General features: G+C 41.2%; 2 protein-coding genes across 3 annotated transcripts in view; both read left to right on the top strand.

Moving 5' to 3' along the window:
• The window catches only part of hipk3b (homeodomain interacting protein kinase 3b), a 46,408-nt gene extending 35,406 nt beyond the window's left edge, over positions 1–11,002 (top strand). Inside the window, exons 10-17 of one of the 2 annotated variants that reach the window (XM_038306732.1) lie at positions 480–604; positions 830–997; positions 1,093–1,422; positions 1,506–1,652; positions 1,741–1,985; positions 3,315–3,366; positions 4,152–4,285; positions 6,822–11,002. In XM_038306732.1, the coding sequence (XP_038162660.1) occupies positions 480–604; positions 830–997; positions 1,093–1,422; positions 1,506–1,652; positions 1,741–1,985; positions 3,315–3,366; positions 4,152–4,285; positions 6,822–7,330 (1,710 nt within the window). In that variant the 3' untranslated portion in view covers positions 7,331–11,002. The remainder of the gene's footprint in view (positions 1–479; positions 605–829; positions 998–1,092; positions 1,423–1,505; positions 1,653–1,740; positions 1,986–3,314; positions 3,367–4,151; positions 4,286–6,821) is intronic. The other variant, XM_038306733.1, reaches the window with a different exon arrangement.
• A 2,531-nt stretch (positions 11,003–13,533) lies between these two features.
• Positions 13,534–18,069, top strand: part of kiaa1549lb (KIAA1549-like b) — a 92,347-nt gene continuing 87,811 nt past the window's right edge. The window contains exon 1 of the mRNA XM_038306760.1: positions 13,534–14,216. Coding sequence (XP_038162688.1) covers positions 13,979–14,216 — 238 coding nt within the window. The 5' untranslated portion in view covers positions 13,534–13,978. The remainder of the gene's footprint in view (positions 14,217–18,069) is intronic.

Genomic DNA, 18,069 nt, shown 5'->3' with positions numbered 1-18,069 from the left:
CTACATCACCCGGGGCAGCTTTCATTAATGTTCTCCAACTAGCTGTAACTATGTACAGGTTTCACACTAAGACGTTTATTTGGAAAAGTTAAAAATATGCATGTATTTTAATATGATTCCCAGCTGTGAGCTACTTTGTGTTGGTCTATCACATAGATTCATAAGAATATATTAAACTTTTTGTTTGTCATGGGACAAAATGTAAAAAGGTACTTGAATGGAAAAAAAAACACCTGCAGTTTGTATCGCAGTCGTTTACATGTAAATAATGTAAATAGCTCGACAAGAAACTGTTAATTGAGGTACAGAACTTTTTTCCTGTGGGACCAATTCTCTATAATGTTTGAATTTTACAGAACAATTTCATTTCTTTACTGAAGCCAATTGCAGAAGAGCATTTTTAATCACGAATGTTCTGCGGGGAAGTACAGCTGATCAAACATGTACATTCATTTGTCCTCTCTGCTCTGCGCTGACAGGCCTGGTCGAGTCGGGCACAGCAGATCTTGGTGCCCACTTGGCAGCAGGTTACATCTGTGCCCCCACCACCAACCACACTGGCATCTGACTCTGTGACTGGCACACAGAGACTGAGTGACTGGGGGTGAGAGACTCCTTTCTATTTTAGGATTACTTCTACTTTGATTTACAGACTTTTATTTTCAGTTGTCATGTAGGATATAGCTGAATTATTAATGTTTTATTACTTCGGGTTGCTTCAGGAATGGATGTAGTGAACTGAAGCTGTGTTATTTCCCTTATTTCCCCCCTAAGTTACTCCATATCCTTTGACAGGTAGAATTTAGACGTACATCCTTTTATTTTGCAGGAAAGTGCGTCCCCATGGTCCCCATTTCAGCTCCATGATTGCACATCCTCAGCCATTCTTAACCAACCAAATGACCATGTCCACCCACCAGCCGGTGAACATAGGTATCGCACATGTGGTGTGGCCACAGCCAGCTGCCAACAAGCGAGCAAAGCCGTGTGGGAACAGGTGCTTCATGGGTTCTTTTTATTTTTATCTCTGAAAAGATGTAAAAAGAGGCACCTTTGGGAAAAGTGACAACCTGTTTTCTCTTTGTCTGGCAGGGGTAGCAGCACCTCCCAAAACACAAATATCCAAATTGTGGCATGCCAGTCCCCAAAGATGGCCGACACAGCAAAGAATGTGGAGGAAATTGAGGAGGAGGGAGCCAGATGTCAAGAAGAGGAGCGCTCCGTAGGAGAGGGGCGAGTAGATCAGGTGGAGGAGGATGAGGAGGAGAGCTGCTGTAAAGTGGAGCCCGACTGTGAGGAGCTCTCAGTTTCACAGGAACAGCGGCAAGAAATGTTGATCTCTGGCCTTGCCAGTCCGACTGTTAGCGTTATCAGTATCAGCAGCGATGAAGAGGGGGATGCACAGAGACACTCAATGGGGGAGTAAGTACAGAGCATTGGACTCAGTCTCGACTTTTTGGTTCCATGAGTTGTTGCTTTAATTTTCCGTCTGTCTTCAAACGCAGATGTAAGGGCAGCGCAGATTGTGAAGCATGTCAGAGCACTGTCAGCATGGAGAGGGTCTGTTCCCTCAGCAGTCCAGACAGTACGCTCAGCACCAGCTCTTCAACTTCAGCCCAGTCCAACAACTCCCCGTGCAAACAGCCCAACAGGTAACCCACTCATTGATCATGCTCATCCAGACCAGGGCATTTATTCTTGGATATAACAGAATCTGAATGGCTCGTCAACCTGTTCCAGCATGTCAGATGACGAGCAGGAGTGTGGTTGTGACACGGCGGAGAGCTCGCCTGCCTCGCACAACTCCGACCACAGCAGCAGTCCCTTTACAGAGCGGCGCTCCATCGCCGACAGCAACCAGAACTGTGAGCCGCGTATGGCGTGCGTCGCCCCTGTGACTGAGCCCAGCAAGCCGACAGTCCGCACTGTGGTGGTGCCTCCAATGAGGGTGCAGAACAACAACAGTGAAATAACTGGAAATGCAGGTAAACATTGAAATCCACTGATTCCTCCATCAGATGTTCATATTATATATGTAATAGTTCATTTGAAAGGGAATATATTGTGTTTTTTCTGCTTTACTGTAGACCAGCATCAGTATTCTTATCCTCAAGTATATCGGCCTTCCCATTTCTACAAACAACACTGTTACTAGAACATCTGCATAATAGAGGGAAAGTCCTTCCTGATGGAATCAGCCAGTGTTTTACTAATGAGGGTTTTCCTACACTACAATGATGTAGCTATCAAAACGATTTATTTTAAATGCAGTATGGACTGTGTGAGATGGTATTCAGATGGTTTACCCACCATACGCTGTTTTAGTCCTTCAGATAAATTCGGCTGAGACAGAAAGAAGGTTTTGCTTCTAACTAATAAATATCCATCAACCCATCCATTTTCTGTCATGCTTTATCCCAGCTGGGGTCGCTAAGGATGCTGGTGGCTATCTCCAGCTGTCTACGGGTACACCCTGGATAGGTCGTTGTTCTATTGCAGGGCAACACAGAGACAAACAGGACAAACAACCATTCATGCACACACAGCTAAGGAGAATTTAAAGAAGCCAATTAACCTAACAGTCGTGTTTTTTTGACTGTGGGAGTAACTGGAGAGAACCCAAGCATGCACAGGGAGAAAATGCAAACATGCTAGCCCCTGTGCCACTGAGGAGCCCTAACTAACTACCTAATAACTAATGAACTAAAAAATGTTTTTCTCGATAAACTTAAAGACCATGCATTTTATTTTTTGTTGTGCAAAAACAATTTCAACTATAGAAATGTGCAGATGGCCTAGTGTCCAAGTGGGTTAGAGCAGTGCCCTTGTGCTACGAAAAGGTTGCAACACCCAGTTCCATCCCCAAAGCCTGCACTTTGAGTCTCTGAGTAAGACCCTTAACCCCACACTGCTCCCGGGCGCCACACAATGGCAGCCCAATGCTCCCCAAGGGGATGAGTTAAATGCAGAGGTAAATTTCTCCAGTGTGAGATCAATAAAGTTCAATTGTTATTATGTCACAATCCATATATTTTAGAAGGTAATGTCTGTTTCTGTTTTGCTCCCTGGCAATGAAATATATGTCTACTGAATTTAATTTTAGTTTGTCAGATGCGATCTGTCTATTATGATAGAAACATAACCCCACTCTGTCATAAATTAAAGCTCGCGATACATGCAATGATGGGAAAAATGAATCCTTTTACGTTCTGTGTCATTCCTGATGGAGTTCTCCTCCCAGACAGCTAACAAGTGCTTAAATGTGTCATGCTAGCTCAAAGTTCTGGTCAACACTGCTGCTGTCTGCTCCGCAGGTCACATGGTCTGGGATTACGCAGTGTTAGTAGGCCACAGAGGTTCTCACAGGTGATTATGGGTTCCCTGTGCTGATGAATCTGCTTTGATTTCTGATGTGAACACTTGCATGGTGTCTAGATTTCTCTAAATCTCAGATCTGCTGAAACTGTTTGGGTCTGCGTTTCCTAAAGCTGCATAATACATGCGTAATTACCACCAAATGTTTAATGCTCTGAACAAAATAGTCTTAAAGGATATTCATTTAGCAGGATTTATATGTATATATATATCATGAGGTTACGCATGATCTTTGTGGGCTTTGTAACTGCTGTGATTAGTAGACACGAGTTACAACACATTTTCAGAGGAATGTTTTTTTAGATGCCTTCAGAAAGTGGAGAAGACCGTATAGACTCATAATGCTCTCACGTCGATGGCGTCTCTCTCCACTGCCTTTAACTGATGGCCAACTTAAAAGGGCACAGCTTCCTATTTTAGAGCTGAAAGATTTATTTATAGCAAATAATCTGACCCCACCATAAGAGTTGTGATCAAGCTTAGTTGGAAACCTCTCCTCCTCTTCCACATATTTCTATTTTTACCCATCTGTGTTTCAAGCTTTGGATCTGATCCCACACAGCAGAAATCTGTGATAAGCCCACAGAGCTGCACATGTTTCCATGTGGGTACCCAGATATGCTGTGCATTTGCAGTTGTTGCAGTTAGAAATATGCTCCAGCTCAAGTCCTGTTTGCCTGTCGTAGCAAGTCTAATAATAAGAATATTTCTACATTCATGCGTTCCCCATCTCTGTCTCTCTCTGTCTCCTGTTACATGACATCTCTCAATCTTAGAGTCTCTGTGCCATTACAAAGGGCGAGGCATTCCTGGGCGACAGCATCACCACTCCACACCACTACTCAACCGGCCGCAGAAAATCACCACCGTGTTCCAGTCCCAGCAACAGCAGCCTATTGGCTTTGGACAGGTGAGGAAATGGACAGATGAACAGAGTTCAGCATGTGTTTTTTTGGCTCTTTATAATAAAAAACATTTTTTTAGTTTGTAATCAAATATGTGCAAAGGTATTTTGGCCAGGAAAACCCAGCTGATTGCTTCAATTCAGTTACAGCAATCTCTTCTGTACAACCACGTAGCCGCGGATCTTAGCTTCCAATATGCTGATGGCTATAAAGCAATTCCTTATACTTTCAATGTAAGAGAAAAGCAAAAGTTGACGGCAGTAGTAGCTCCCTTTGTAGCTTCATTTTGGAGAGACTCCAAGAAGATAAACTCATAGGCAGTTTTTAATTCTCATGGATGAAAAAGAGCAATAACTGAAAGAAAGGAGAACAGGGAGCTGTTAGCAGCAGTGGGCCTAACCCTTCCAGGAGGGTGTCACTGCTAAACAACGCCAGGAAAAAGCAAAGAGACGAATAATTTAAAGTCTTGTTATGATGAGCTCATTATCTCCTTTCTTCACATGATCAAAGATACATTAATCCATAATCTCACTCACAAAAAGCAGCTTTGGATCCTTGCAGAAGTAAAACTTAAGTTTTTTCATCGCACGTCTCTATTTATACCAGTGTTGGATAGGGCATTACATTTTTTTAGGGGGAGTGTTCGATGTGACAAGAAGCTAGTAATTTGTAACTAAGGGTGACTTCTTAAGATACTTGAGTGGTTGTCACAGCATTTGCGTAATCAACAGAGATAAACAATATTTGAATTGCAAATGTTTCCTTTTTCTGGCAGTGCTGTAGGTGATTAGTGCTGTAAATAGACCTTTATTCATCAAGGTAGCTGTTCCTATGTCTTCACTCCAAATGACTAAACATTCCCTCTGGATAGCACCATTGCCTTATTTTTAACGGCATAAATAGTAGAGATGCAAGAATTAGTTGGACAAAGATCAGGATCAACCAATCTTCTCTTTATCAGCTTTTATCTGTGCTCAAAAGCTTAAAACTGAATGTCTTTTTTTCAGATTTAAATACATAAAAAATGAACAATTCTTACTATTTTTCATCAAAAACCTGGTGATTGGTTAATCACCACACGCATGTAAAGCATGGGGATTTGTGCCCGCGTGGGTTCTTTTTGGCAGTGTTAAAACTGCATACTACTCGCCTGAACAGAAGAATTCTTCACGAGCGAGCAGAGGAGTTCAGAGGAGGGCTCGGGTGGATTGTCATTTCCTCTCGCACGGGCAGTCATTCCGCTCGCACGGGATGAGTTGGCATTCCAATTTGGCATTCCATGCACGTTTCTTTTTGGCAGTGTTAAAATGCCATACCCATGCACTAACTATCCAATGGGAGGCTCACACCTATTTGCTGCCCAGGCAGTGTATGTTATAATGATACCCTTTTCTGCTCTGAGCAGCAGCCTCTCCCCGTCCTAGAAAAACCAGAAGCCATCGTCCATTTATATAGAACTTTGATCACTTACCTCCTGCAGGATGCTCCCACCCTGGCCGTGCCGCACCCTGTTCAGTTAAAGACATGCATAGTTTCTCTAATCAGCAAGAGGTGTGTTAAAAACACACAAAAAAAACAATAACCTACACAGTGACAGCTACTGTTGTTTTATTAGGTAATATTTAAAATGTTTTTCTGGCTATGAGATGTCTCGGACTTTGTTCAGCCTCCTTAAAAAACAGTCTAATTGCCAACAATAAAGTGTCACTATGTGCAGCAGCTCTAGGGTGATCATATTTTTTTTTCATATTTATGCTTATACCTGACATCAGAGGGCTTAAAAAGCATGATATAGGACCATAAAGTCTTAATTATAAATATGATAGCATAATATGCTAAATCTGAAAACACAAATATAAAAGCATGGGAAAAATGCATATAAAACATGTCTATAGTGATCGATTTTAAGCAAACAAACAGTGGATTCCTAAAAGGAACACTTAAAGCATCTCTGTGAGGGTTGCTCGATACATTTTGAAGTACAGATCAAACGTTTTATAACATTTGCTTTGTTTAAATGCTTAAAAGGTGAAAAAAATACCTGTAGTTACAAATATCTGGGCGCCTGGCAGAACCGCTTCTGGGTATTATAGGAAGGACTCTCAATTCTCAGTTTTTTGCAAAATGCGACTTCTGCAGCCTTCCCTTCTGTCCATGCCAAGGTATTTAGATGACGACAGATCAACCTTAAAGTTATACCTTAAACTAAAAAACTTTCCTAAAGCTAAAAAAAGTTACATTTATGTCCAGCAAAGAATTAAGAACATTAGATTAGATCATAAGATCAGCGTCATTTATTTGATCATTTGTAAAATGACAAAATAATCTGATGAGAATGTTCCTGCTTCGTTCTACATAACGCCTTTATGATTTCCTTGTTTTGTAAACCATATTAAGTATTATAATATTAAGTAGTTTTTTTTTTGTGTTTTTTTTTAAACTGCTTTTGTAGGATTGGAAATCACCAGGTCATCAGCTCACAAACCAGAAGAAGCCAAGAGTATCTGCACCAGATTTAAGATTTCTTCTTCTTTTCCTCAGGTTCAGCATTTCCCTTCATGCCACCAAGAATGGAACGGGAACTTTGCCAACCGGCGACCGCAGGCCTACATCCCTCCCACCATGCATGGCCACACCTTTACACTGTCCCACAGCAGCCCCAACCACGTAACGGGCCCCCACCCCCACCTTGGAGGGCACCCGCATTCTCAGCCTACCCTCCTGTCCTACCCGTCGTCTGGTCCTCTGGTTACAGCGACCCCCGTGGCCCACCTCCTGGCATCCCCTGGTGCCTCCCGCCCTGTCCTCCAGCCCACCTATGGCATATCCCACCCAGCAGGCCTCGTGCACCAGGTGGCAGTGAGCATCAACCCCCGGCTGCTGCCCTCCCCCACCCTGCATCCACAGAGCCAATTCAAACCTCTTTTCCCCCCTCACTCCTACATCGCCTCGCCTGCTTACGGCAGTTTCCCCCTCAGCCCTACCAAACTGAACCAGTACCCCTACATCTGAGCGTGGCCATGATAGCGTTCCTACCACCTGGAGGCTAAGCAGGGCAACAGCCTATCTGAATCCACAAACATGGTTTTCATCACTGATAAAAAAAAAACAGAAACCATGGCACAACCACAGAGAAAACAAGCTATTTTTTGAATCATTTAGACTTGGTTGTAATTGAACTTTGAGCTTTAAAATGAAAAAGAGAGAAGAGAAAAAAAAAAGATTTCCAACAGAGCAGATGATTTGGCAAAAATTAAAGAAGGAAATAATGTATGAATGACTGAATGAAAGAATGAATGAGTAGTTTAAGTCACACTTAATGTGTTTTGCACATTTGATATATCTTTGCATTGGATCTTCTACGAATACTCCTCAAGACAGGTAAATAATTGGGGTGTTGTTGAATAGTTAGAAACCCCCCGGTCCCAGCTATTTTTCTACATTGCCTTCTTATGTGTGCAAGACACATCCATATTTGTAAAGCCATCCGAGCCTCTAGTTGTAGATCGACGGATGCACATGTTGTCCACGGTGTATGTTGTACCGCGTTTGAAGTATTCGTACCTTTTCGGTGTCTTTTCGGTGTCGCAATGTCAAGTCAGTTATCCGATTTAACTAGGGTCGTTCACGCTGCATGTGGTCTTGCATGAGCAAAAATGTAAACGGAAAGATGCATAGACGTTGCCCCTATCGTTTGTGTCACAAGACTCGCTGCATTGTATAACTGTCCCCAGCCATAGTGCCTTACATATTTGAGGTTGTTGATGTTACTACTTATATATGACTATATACATGAATATTAATGTACTGGACTGCAGCACTTGAAATTCCAATCAGTCGATGCATCCTATGTGTGAGTATATATATGCACATGTGTATATGTTCCATGCATAGCCTGCATGGATGTGATGTATCGCGGAGAGCGGTGCTTACTTTTTTTCGGAGTCTATGTATATTTCAGTGTGTAGTGAGTTCCTTTTTCTGTTCTTTCAAGAAGAACGGCATGCTTTTGCTGTTGCGAATGCCTGCTGTTTCCTGATAAACATTCGATTATTTTTTTCTGCCCTCTCTGTTTCCGAATGAACTAGTGTACAAAGTGCAAGTACTGAGTATTGCTTAACATTTGATAATCACTTTCTATTTAGTGAAACTCTTACTACTAACAGTATTTGTACTGTTTAAAAACTGCAATACAATCTAAATAGTCGTTGGTTGAATATTTCTTTTTGTTTTTTTTGTTTTTTTATTGTCTTTTTGATTTGATTTGTGTTTTCTTTGTTTTTTTTTTAGATGTTTAGAGGTGTGACAGGCATGGCTTTGATTAGGTAGGTTTAAAAAAAAAAACAAGACATGCAAATTCATTTTACGGTTTGGAATATTCTTAGCCTGGGCAAACCATGCAGTGTTTGATATACACACATATATGACATATATTATAGAGCTAGAATATTTAGTACAGATGCTTGTTAAGGTGTGAGGTAATTGTGTGCAATTCTCTCATTTATGCATGTGTGACAAACTTAACTTTTCCCTTTTACATTAATACCATTTGTTAAAGGCTTAATGCTTATCAGTGTCAACTACTTTTATACATTCCGTCAGGGAGGATATCGATACATATATATGTGTGATAATGGCATATATATATAGATATACATATATATATGTGTATATATATGTATATGTGTGTGTGTGTGTTTTATTTACCTTGTTGATTTACAGTGGCTCAAAAATACACATCCCTGCAAAAATGCCAGATATTTGTGATTATATAGACATGAGGATTTGATTAATCATTTCAGACTTATTCTACTTTTAATGTGGCATTTTTTTACTGTACCAATAAAGTGAAATAAAAGCAACCAAAATTTTTTAAGCAAGATGTAAAAGGAAAAAAAAAACTAATCCGACAGATTCCCCTTAGATTAAAACTTTGTTGAAGCAACTTCAGTCCTTTTCCTGCGTTCAGTCTTCCTAATTTTACACAAGTGAGTTCTATTAACCTGAAATAAAGCTTAGCAGTCCATCTAGGATTGTGCTTCTATGTGTTCATTCGGTTCCGTTAGGTAAAGCTATAGTTCATTGAGGATTAACGAGATCTTGATGTAGACAGTTTTCAGAGAGGAGGTAGTTGAACAATCCTACAGCGGTAAAGTTATTTACCAATGCCAGAATGAACGGAAGCTTACATCCAAGCTAAGAAACAAAGTATTTCATTTGAAAATAATGGAATTCAAGATGAAAGAACCAAGTTTGACTAAAACAAATCTGTTGCAGAGAGCCGTGCACAGAAGATGTTGATATAAACTGAGACGTTTAAGCTTGGTAGAGGGAACTTGTGATGCTTAGTCAAGATACGGGGAACTAATGGAGGCTGAATGCTGAAACTGAATTGAAAGATGTTACAATAAAGTACTTGATTTTAGTTTCAATGTTCTATTTTACATGCTAACCTTCCAGAAACCTGACATTTTCACATGGATGTGTCCTCAATTGACTAATCTGTTGTTTGTCCCCTTTTTCCCCCTCTTTGCTATTGTCTTTTGTTTTTCAAATGAAGTCGCTCGTGCAGCACCAAAGACTGTAATTCGTTTATTCAGCAAGGTAGCTATTCTTAGCTATTCTGTTTGCATAGACCTCAGTTATACTGTAGTTGTATTTCAAGGTTTTGTTTCAAAGAAAAAAAAAAAAGTTCTATTTAAAAAAAAAAAAAAACATGGAAAAAAAAAGTTTTGTCTAGCTTATTGGGCAATTAATGAGTCGTATCATTTCTTGAATGTATCATAGATAAGCTGCTATATGATGATTGCCACTTCAATAGCTGTGAAATTAGGTGATTTCGCTCTGAGTTTAAACTTAGCATTTTGTATAGGTCCCTAATTATCTGAACTAGAAGTGGTTTTGATTTCTGTGTTTCGTTCATATTTGGAGTGTCACTGTAACTACTGTACTTGCTGATGATGAACATTAGTTGCATTTGTTGTTATTCGGGGTGCGTGTTTTTTTCAGCATCAGTATTTTATCCTTATTAACCTCTCGGGCTCGTCACTGCATATAAACGATGTATCGATGTAACTTAAGTTTTGTATGTTTCCATATCAATGTTCTGTACACATCTGACGCTGTAGCTTGCAGGACTGATTTAACTTTCTCATTGCACAAACACCTTGTATCACTTTTTAGTGAGTTGTGGGAGCACTGTGAGATGCCAGAACACAAACAAGAACAACAAAAGAACAGCGTGTCTCAGTCACATCGGTCACACTAACCCACTTCATACTAAGCTCTTCCACATCTATTGAGGCCTGGAAAACATTTGATTGAGATAAGATACTTAAATTTTTACCCCCCCCAAAATGTTTGTTTGCTCCAAAGCAGTTTTTCACAACTTTTTCTTCTTGTCAAAACGATTCCAGGTATTTACAGCAAACTGTTTTCTCTGTTTAATGTTGCTTAGAATATCGCTTTGACATTCTAACCTGCCTTGCGTTCAGATCGCTCCCCCTTTATGAGTGACTCGTATCAAAGTGTTTTTGTTAGTGCTAGGCGGTGGCCGTTGTTACGTGTCCTTTATTGAAACTGAGACAGTGTAAGCAGCACTGTGCATGTTCCTTGAGATCCAGACCGTGAAAAAAAAGACAAAAAAAAAAAAGGCAGAGAATCCCAAGATTATTTAGGTAGCAACCGCTTTAGAGAAAAGACGGAGGGAACAAACATTTCCAGTAGGACTTCATCTTAGAGTCATTTGACTCCAGATCTATTAGAAAGGAGCGATGAAGCCTCTGTGTGACCACAGCCTGCTAATAAAACCCCACAGTCGAATTATATGATGCGCAGCAATTTTTCAGATAGTCACTCTGGCTGAACAGCAGATGCAATACTTTCCATTGTGCGTTCATTGCACCACCAAGTGTTCTTAGATAATCCCCATGCTTTACATCACCTTGCACGATCACATGCACACTTTGCTTCACCTCTGTCTTCTGGCATGCAGATCAGGGCTAAGTTGGAGCAACCAGAGCACAACTGATAACACCGATCTTTTAAAATCAAAGGAGCTGGAGTTCTTTGTTATATTTTGTTGTGTTGATTTTGTGCTCTGGATGGAAACTCCTTTTCTACATTTAAACAATAATGCTGATACAGCTTTATTTCTCAAGAGCTTTTTTTTTTTTCATGGCTGTATGTTTTGCTGATCACATGGAAATGTCACTTTCGGGAAAGAAATCTTATGATGATAAGGCATGAATCGGACGCATTAGTGCTAGAGATAGGTCGCATGTGAAATGTAATCTGTGTTTTTCTCTCCCTCAAAGCTTTTTCACCAGCAACGCGCCTGCATCAACTCTCCTTGTTCTTGTCACGCAAACGAATGGATGCAAGAGGAGAGAAGTTTTCCATTTTGTTTTAAGTCATGAAAAACTGTTGTTTATGGGATTTGGACGATTCCAAATAAAGTTTAGCATACAAAATCTTTCAAATTCCTGATAAAATGAGTGATTTTGACCTGAAAATCCTTTAGAAATCTTACTTCAGGGTCTCTTGTTAATCTTCATGTGCTACTTTGTAAATCTTTGATTTGACTGAAAAAGGTGGTTTTCCTCCAGTGCTTATTTTCAGTCTTCTGGTCATCTCTGTCAATTTCAGAGTTAATTCACACTGCAAGTTATGGACTCACCTGTTTTAGTTTTTTGGTGGCTTTGGTTTTATGTTTTGTTTGCTTTTTCCTTTCTTTTTTTATTTTGTGCTACACTAGTTTGCCATGTAGCAATTGCACTGTGCAATATTTACAGTATGAGGACTGGGAAAACTAACTCTATGGATGTGATGTCTCTTATACAGTTTGCGATAGTGTTTCCTCTCTAGTTCTCAGTGATTTAGGTGTGACCAAGCCTTCTCTACTTTGTCACATTAAGCGGGTTTCCAGGTGACTCTTTTGGTGAGTGTCAAAATAAGACTTTATTGTGTATTATTGTTAAGATTCACTTTTAATTAAAAAAAATATATTGATGCAACTACTTTTGTCTTCTGACTGTTTTTCACAGTTTATTTTATTAAAGATGGGAGCAATGAGGTTGACGGGACAAATAACCCTTTTCCATTGCCAAAAGGCCAGGCTTATCAAAGCCTGAGTAGCATTTCCATACACAATTACCTGAGTCATTTTACTTTCACACGGTTTACCCTGGACTTTAGCTCCAAACATGAGGCATAGTTTTTTTTATAATGAAGCAAAAATGTAAAGTTAGCCAAGTTTATTATCAATCATCCATTTTCTGTCATGCTTATCCCAAGCATGGTCGCAAGGGGTTGCCTATCTCCAGCTGAGTACACCCTGGACATGTCGCCACTCTATCGCAGGGTAACACAGAGACACACAACACAAACGACCATTCATAAACACTCACACTTAAAGAGAATTTAGAGAAGCAAGTTAACCTAACCATCATGTTTTTGGACTGAGGGAGCCAGAGTACCCGGGGAGAACCCACACATGCACATGGAGAACATGCAAACTCCATACTCCTGAGAATCAAACCTTCTTGCTGCAAGGCAGCAGTGCTACCCACTGCACTATTGATCAACAAAGTTTACTGTCAAGAATTGAAATATAGTGTATGCATTTAGTCTTGAGAAGAAAAAAAATAATAATTTAATCTATGCAGTACAAAATAATTTAAAAAAGATGGTACAAATACGTGAACATTGACAGCATATTCCAATGCTGAAGTAGTTAACATGTTAGCTGAAAGGACTCATAAAAAAAACAATAACAAAATAAAATTTGGAATTTAACAAATAATATAACCAAATAATAATAATCCAAAATTAATTTACTATAATTTCTTAATAATAATAAATATTATTGTACTTTCATAACAATCAAAAGGTTCAGTACAATAGTAATATTATCTGTAATGTCAGTAATTTGTTATCTTTTTATTTTTATTTTAATACTAATATGAAATTATTCCAAAATCAACCTCCATACCTGCAGGAGGGTGAAGCAACTTTTATAAGCCAATGCTGCCCCCGAGTGGAGTTGAAGAGGTACAGCAGCTACTGATATAAACCTCTTACTTGACAAACAATGAGATTTCAGTTCAGTTTTAATTGTAGCTGAGTTGAAAATGTCGTTTTTGTTGTAATTGCGGATTGTTAAGTATAGTTAACTTGATAAATAAACAAGACAAGCAAAGAAATGTTTTAAAATATATAAGTTGGCTTTTAGTTCCCCCTTACAGCCAGCAGAGGGCGCCATGCAGACAGGTCAGCTTTTCACCTTGTAAGAAGCTATTTTGGTTCAGTCTGGCCAAAAGGGTAGTCGACCTAGATGATACAGCCTCCTGCTGAGCGTGGAAACCTGCTCACATTGGTGACTTAATGCCCCCCCCCCCTCCCGCACACAGCTCAGAGACGCCTCACTTCGAGCGGCTAAAAGCCAAACCGATGGACAAAGTGAGAGCGCCTCTCTGCGCCATAGGATGATGCTGGGTGGACCAAGCGCAGCGAAGCTATAAGGGAGCGCTCCTTAATTTCCCTTCAACGCCGCGTCCCTCACTCCCCCTCCCCTCCCCCGGGTCCATCTATCCAGCTCCGGACCCACGGCGTATGGACCGTGTTTCCCCCCGTTCACACACTTGGATTTATCCAATGCAATATTTACAAGCCAAACTTCAGCAGCTTGTCCACTGGATATGGCTCCCAGTGTGAAGAGTGATGGGCGGGTTGGTCATCCCGACGCACCGGGAGCCTGCGGGGCAGACTGCGATGATGGATGCGCGCCGCGCAGGAGGAGAGCCGGAGGAGACACAGGGAGGAGGAGGAGGTGTTTGAGGAGCGGACTGCGAGCCGGAGCAGCGGGGATGTTCGCAAACCGCATGCTGTCTGCGGCTCTGATTTCTCTCCTTGTCCGGTGCGCTGTGGCAGCAGAGGGTAAGCTCACCGCCGGGCTATGCGCTCCGACACGCTGAGGCACTCGCTGATTTGTTGCACCAGCGTCTTCCTGCATTAAACTTGCTGTGCATGTGGCATCTACTAAGAAAGGGGTAAAAAAAAAAAAAAAAATGCAGACGGGTTGGAAAATGGATCTCTTGTTCCACACATGCAGCGTTTTGTAATCCACTGCAGGGTGCAGATTCCCGGGCTGTGCGGATGGAGCTGGATGAATACCCTAATAAATCGTTTTCTTTATATACAGTAGGGGGAAAAACATTGGATCGTGTAACTATCTCAGTGGGTCTTGCATCTGCTGTAAGATAATAATGCATTGCAATGCATTATTGCAGTGACTGACCTATTGACTGGATACAATGCATTTAACGACACTGACACATGACAATATTTCAGATCCTGGTGATTCAGTTCTGATTCTGCCTATCTCTCTACTGCACCTGCAGACATTTAACTTCTTTGTCTCACTAATCTGATTGCACTGATAACACACAGCTCCAGAAGCTGCAATCAGAAATAGCCATTCAGCCCCAATCCTACTTCACTATCCTGTTGTAGTGCTGTAATTGTTCCATTTAAATTATTTCCACTACAGAGTATATTAAATAGTGTCATTTTCAGTAATGAGCTGCAGGGAGTTATTCTGGAAATGCAATGCATTTGCAGGGCAGTCTGTTTTCAGAGCATCTGGGACAGCACTAATGACACACATACCCAAGCCCTTAGTGGCTCTGTTTGTCTCAGTGTGCATACGAGACATTTGAGGTAAGCCATTCTGACTTTGGTGCCCTTCATCCGTCAACATTTTGAGCAAGCCTTCTAGTGTAAAAGACAGTTTCTCCCTGCATATGCAGATTTGGCAGCCTCACATCCTGCTCATGCAATTCTTTCTGCCACTTCAGCACGGGTGGCCCTAAAGGTGTCTGTGGGCAGCCACGGCCGAAAGGAGAACAAAACAAGACGGTCCATTTCAGGTGCCAAACAAACAGTGGCTCCCTCACTGTTCCCCAGGCTGCAAACTGTGGTGTCACGGCTGTAGTCTCACCTCCTGCTGATGCATGGCTACAGTACTACAGTCCCCTCGTCATCCTCCTCCATTCCCCCCATCTCTCCCTCTCTTCCTCCTCTTTGCAGTCAGCACATCCATTCTTAAACACAAGTGCAGCAGCACCTAAACATCTAAATATTTGGTGACAGTAGCATTGAAGTCCTTTTGATATTCACCTGACTCAAATTCAAGGATGTCAAATCTATGCAACAAATGAAAAAAAAGGGATTGTTTCAGTTTTCAGGGCAATGAATGCTGGACAGAAAAGTCTTTATTGAAATTGAATTGAGAATGATTTATAATCTCTGTTAAACATTTTTTTTAATCATGGATCTTTAAGAAAATGCATTTCTTAAAGTGTATGGGATAGCCTATAGTCTGTTATAACCAAAGGGGAAGATACTTTAAACTTAAGAGTTTTCTACATAGTCTATCTTTCTTATTTCTGTAACTGAAATATTGTCTTTTTGTCAGTCAAAAACAAAGTATATCACTCTTAAATAGCTACATGCTTTTCCATTTCCTTCCTGTTGAGTTCTGTGTATTCTGTACCCAATGAACCTTCAAAGGACAGAGAGGGTTAACATTTTTGTACAGAGGACCAAGACAGTCAGTGGAAAAGAAAAACACGCATTTCAAATCTAACATTTAAATCATGTGACGTTTCTGGTCTCAGAGCCACTGATCTCTATTTATTCACTGGATTGGTGATAGGCTGTTGGTACTACAGGGTGCTGTGAAGTCACCAGCCGCCAAATTGGTACTCCCTTGTTAGACTGCTCAGAATGTAAACAATACGAGCACAACAGCATCAAACTACGAGAATGTTCTCACTTTCACGGGGACTTAAGACTTTTAAAATGAAGATAAAATTATCACTTTGACACACACTTGCTGTTTCATAGCATCAGTAGATTACTGTAATTTAAGGTAAAAAAATAGGCACATCACATTGCACAGTCAGTATGAAGTCCAGGAAGTATATAAATCATGTATTATAAGATTTACAAACCCAACAAAACCAAATTAGTGTGTTAATAGAGCATAATTAAACTGCAATAAATTGATTACGTACATGTTATATATATGTAGTGATTAAATTGTTATGGTCATTACATTACAGGCATTTTTATGGCGGGACTCTGTCAAAGTGGGGTGTACCAAGATGGCGGCAGGTGACTTCAGTTTTTTCGGTGTATCAGCAATCCAATGAAAAAAACAGAGATCAGTGCTTAGTGTAACAGAACCCTGGACCCAATAGTCAGCAGACTATATATAAACTATATAAGTTTCAAACAAGTTTCTTTAAATAACAAAAAGAGGAAGACGGAAACTCCTCGGAGTGGTTCTGGGGTTCTCTGTTGAGACAGGAAACTTGGATTAGTGACAAGAATGATGAGTGAAGGGAATACAAAAAGTCACTGACTTGGTTGAGAGTTCAGTACGATACTGAGAGAGGAGAAACCCGGAGGGAGATAGTCCGCCGCTTGCGGTCGTTACAGCTTCAGAGTGCAGAGTGCGGGCGAGCTGGCGCCAGTTGACGCGGAGCAACCAACAGTGCCCAGTAGGGACAGTAAGGGATAATCCAAAGCCGAAATCCAGTCCAGAACAATTTCAGTAACCAGGTGATCAGAGAGCCGAAGAGGTATCCAGGGAGAATCAAAGCCGAGGTCAATAAAACAGTCAAAGTTGGGTAACCAGCAAAATCCAGGCAGTCAGACCAAAAATCAAACTGAGCAGAACAGACAGGGAAAAAGGCAAAAACCGAGAATACATGATCAAAAAGCCGATCACAATATAACAACACAGACTACTTACTATGAACTCTAGAGTTACTAACACCGAGGCAGCTTGAGGCAGGTGGTTAGTACAGTGAAGACGAATTTGAGCAGGATAAGCCGTAGAGCGAAGCCAAACACGAGGTCGGGAACATGGTCAATGGTCAGAGCCAGGAGGACCTTCCAGGACAGAGTCAGGTTAGTTCCAGGTTTGATTCACAGAGCAGCAAACAGGCTGGATGAGGGCAGGCAGGCTCGGTAGTCAGGAAACGAATTTGCTCGGTACACAACTGGCAGAGATCAGGCAGGTACTCAGGTCAGGCGGAAGCTGGGAGACCGGTCAGGCATTCAGAATTAGACGGGAACAGACAGGCTCAGAAGTTGGCAGGTCAGGATCAGGAAGTCGGAACAAAGAATGCTGGAATAAGTCTCACCAATGGCTCGAAATAATCTGGCCTTGATGACTGATCTAAAGGCTGATTATATAGTGACTAATGCAGGTGGATCAGATGAGCGAGTAATGAGAAGTGGGCGGAGTAAGCAGGTGTGTGAAATGAGTAATCAGATCAGGCATCAGTGCTGAGATCATGACAGAGCAGCTTAATTGCATTTTAAACATCAAATCTATTCCAGGCTTCTTCATTTGGGTCAGAACTCAATGCAGATGATCGATGATGGCAACATCCACTCTGATGCAGAGCTGGTAGGCAAACTGCAGCATATCCAATGATGAGCTCACCAGGGGGCAGAGACGGTTAGGGACCAATCTTTTAAAGGTCTGCATCAGATGTGAGGTCAGTCCTGTCAGCCTGTAGCTGTTTAGGTTTTTTGGGTGTGTGGCATTTGGTAAAAGTAGCCCAGAGTCAGTCTTCTACAGTGATGGTAGTTTCGCCAGCTCAGCTATGGAACTTGTATGCCATGTTGACACACAGTTCACAGCACATCGAGAGCTTGGAGCTGATACCATCTGGACCAATAGAGCTGTGCACCTTTATCTTTTGAAGTGTGT

The sequence above is a fragment of the Cyprinodon tularosa genome, unplaced genomic scaffold (genome assembly GCF_016077235.1).
Source record: "Cyprinodon tularosa strain WSP-4 unplaced genomic scaffold, ASM1607723v1 ctg59, whole genome shotgun sequence".
Classification (NCBI taxonomy): Eukaryota; Metazoa; Chordata; class Actinopteri; order Cyprinodontiformes; family Cyprinodontidae; genus Cyprinodon; species Cyprinodon tularosa.
The sequence above is the reverse complement of the archived record's forward strand: the minus strand, read 5'-3'. Positions and strand labels throughout refer to the sequence as shown.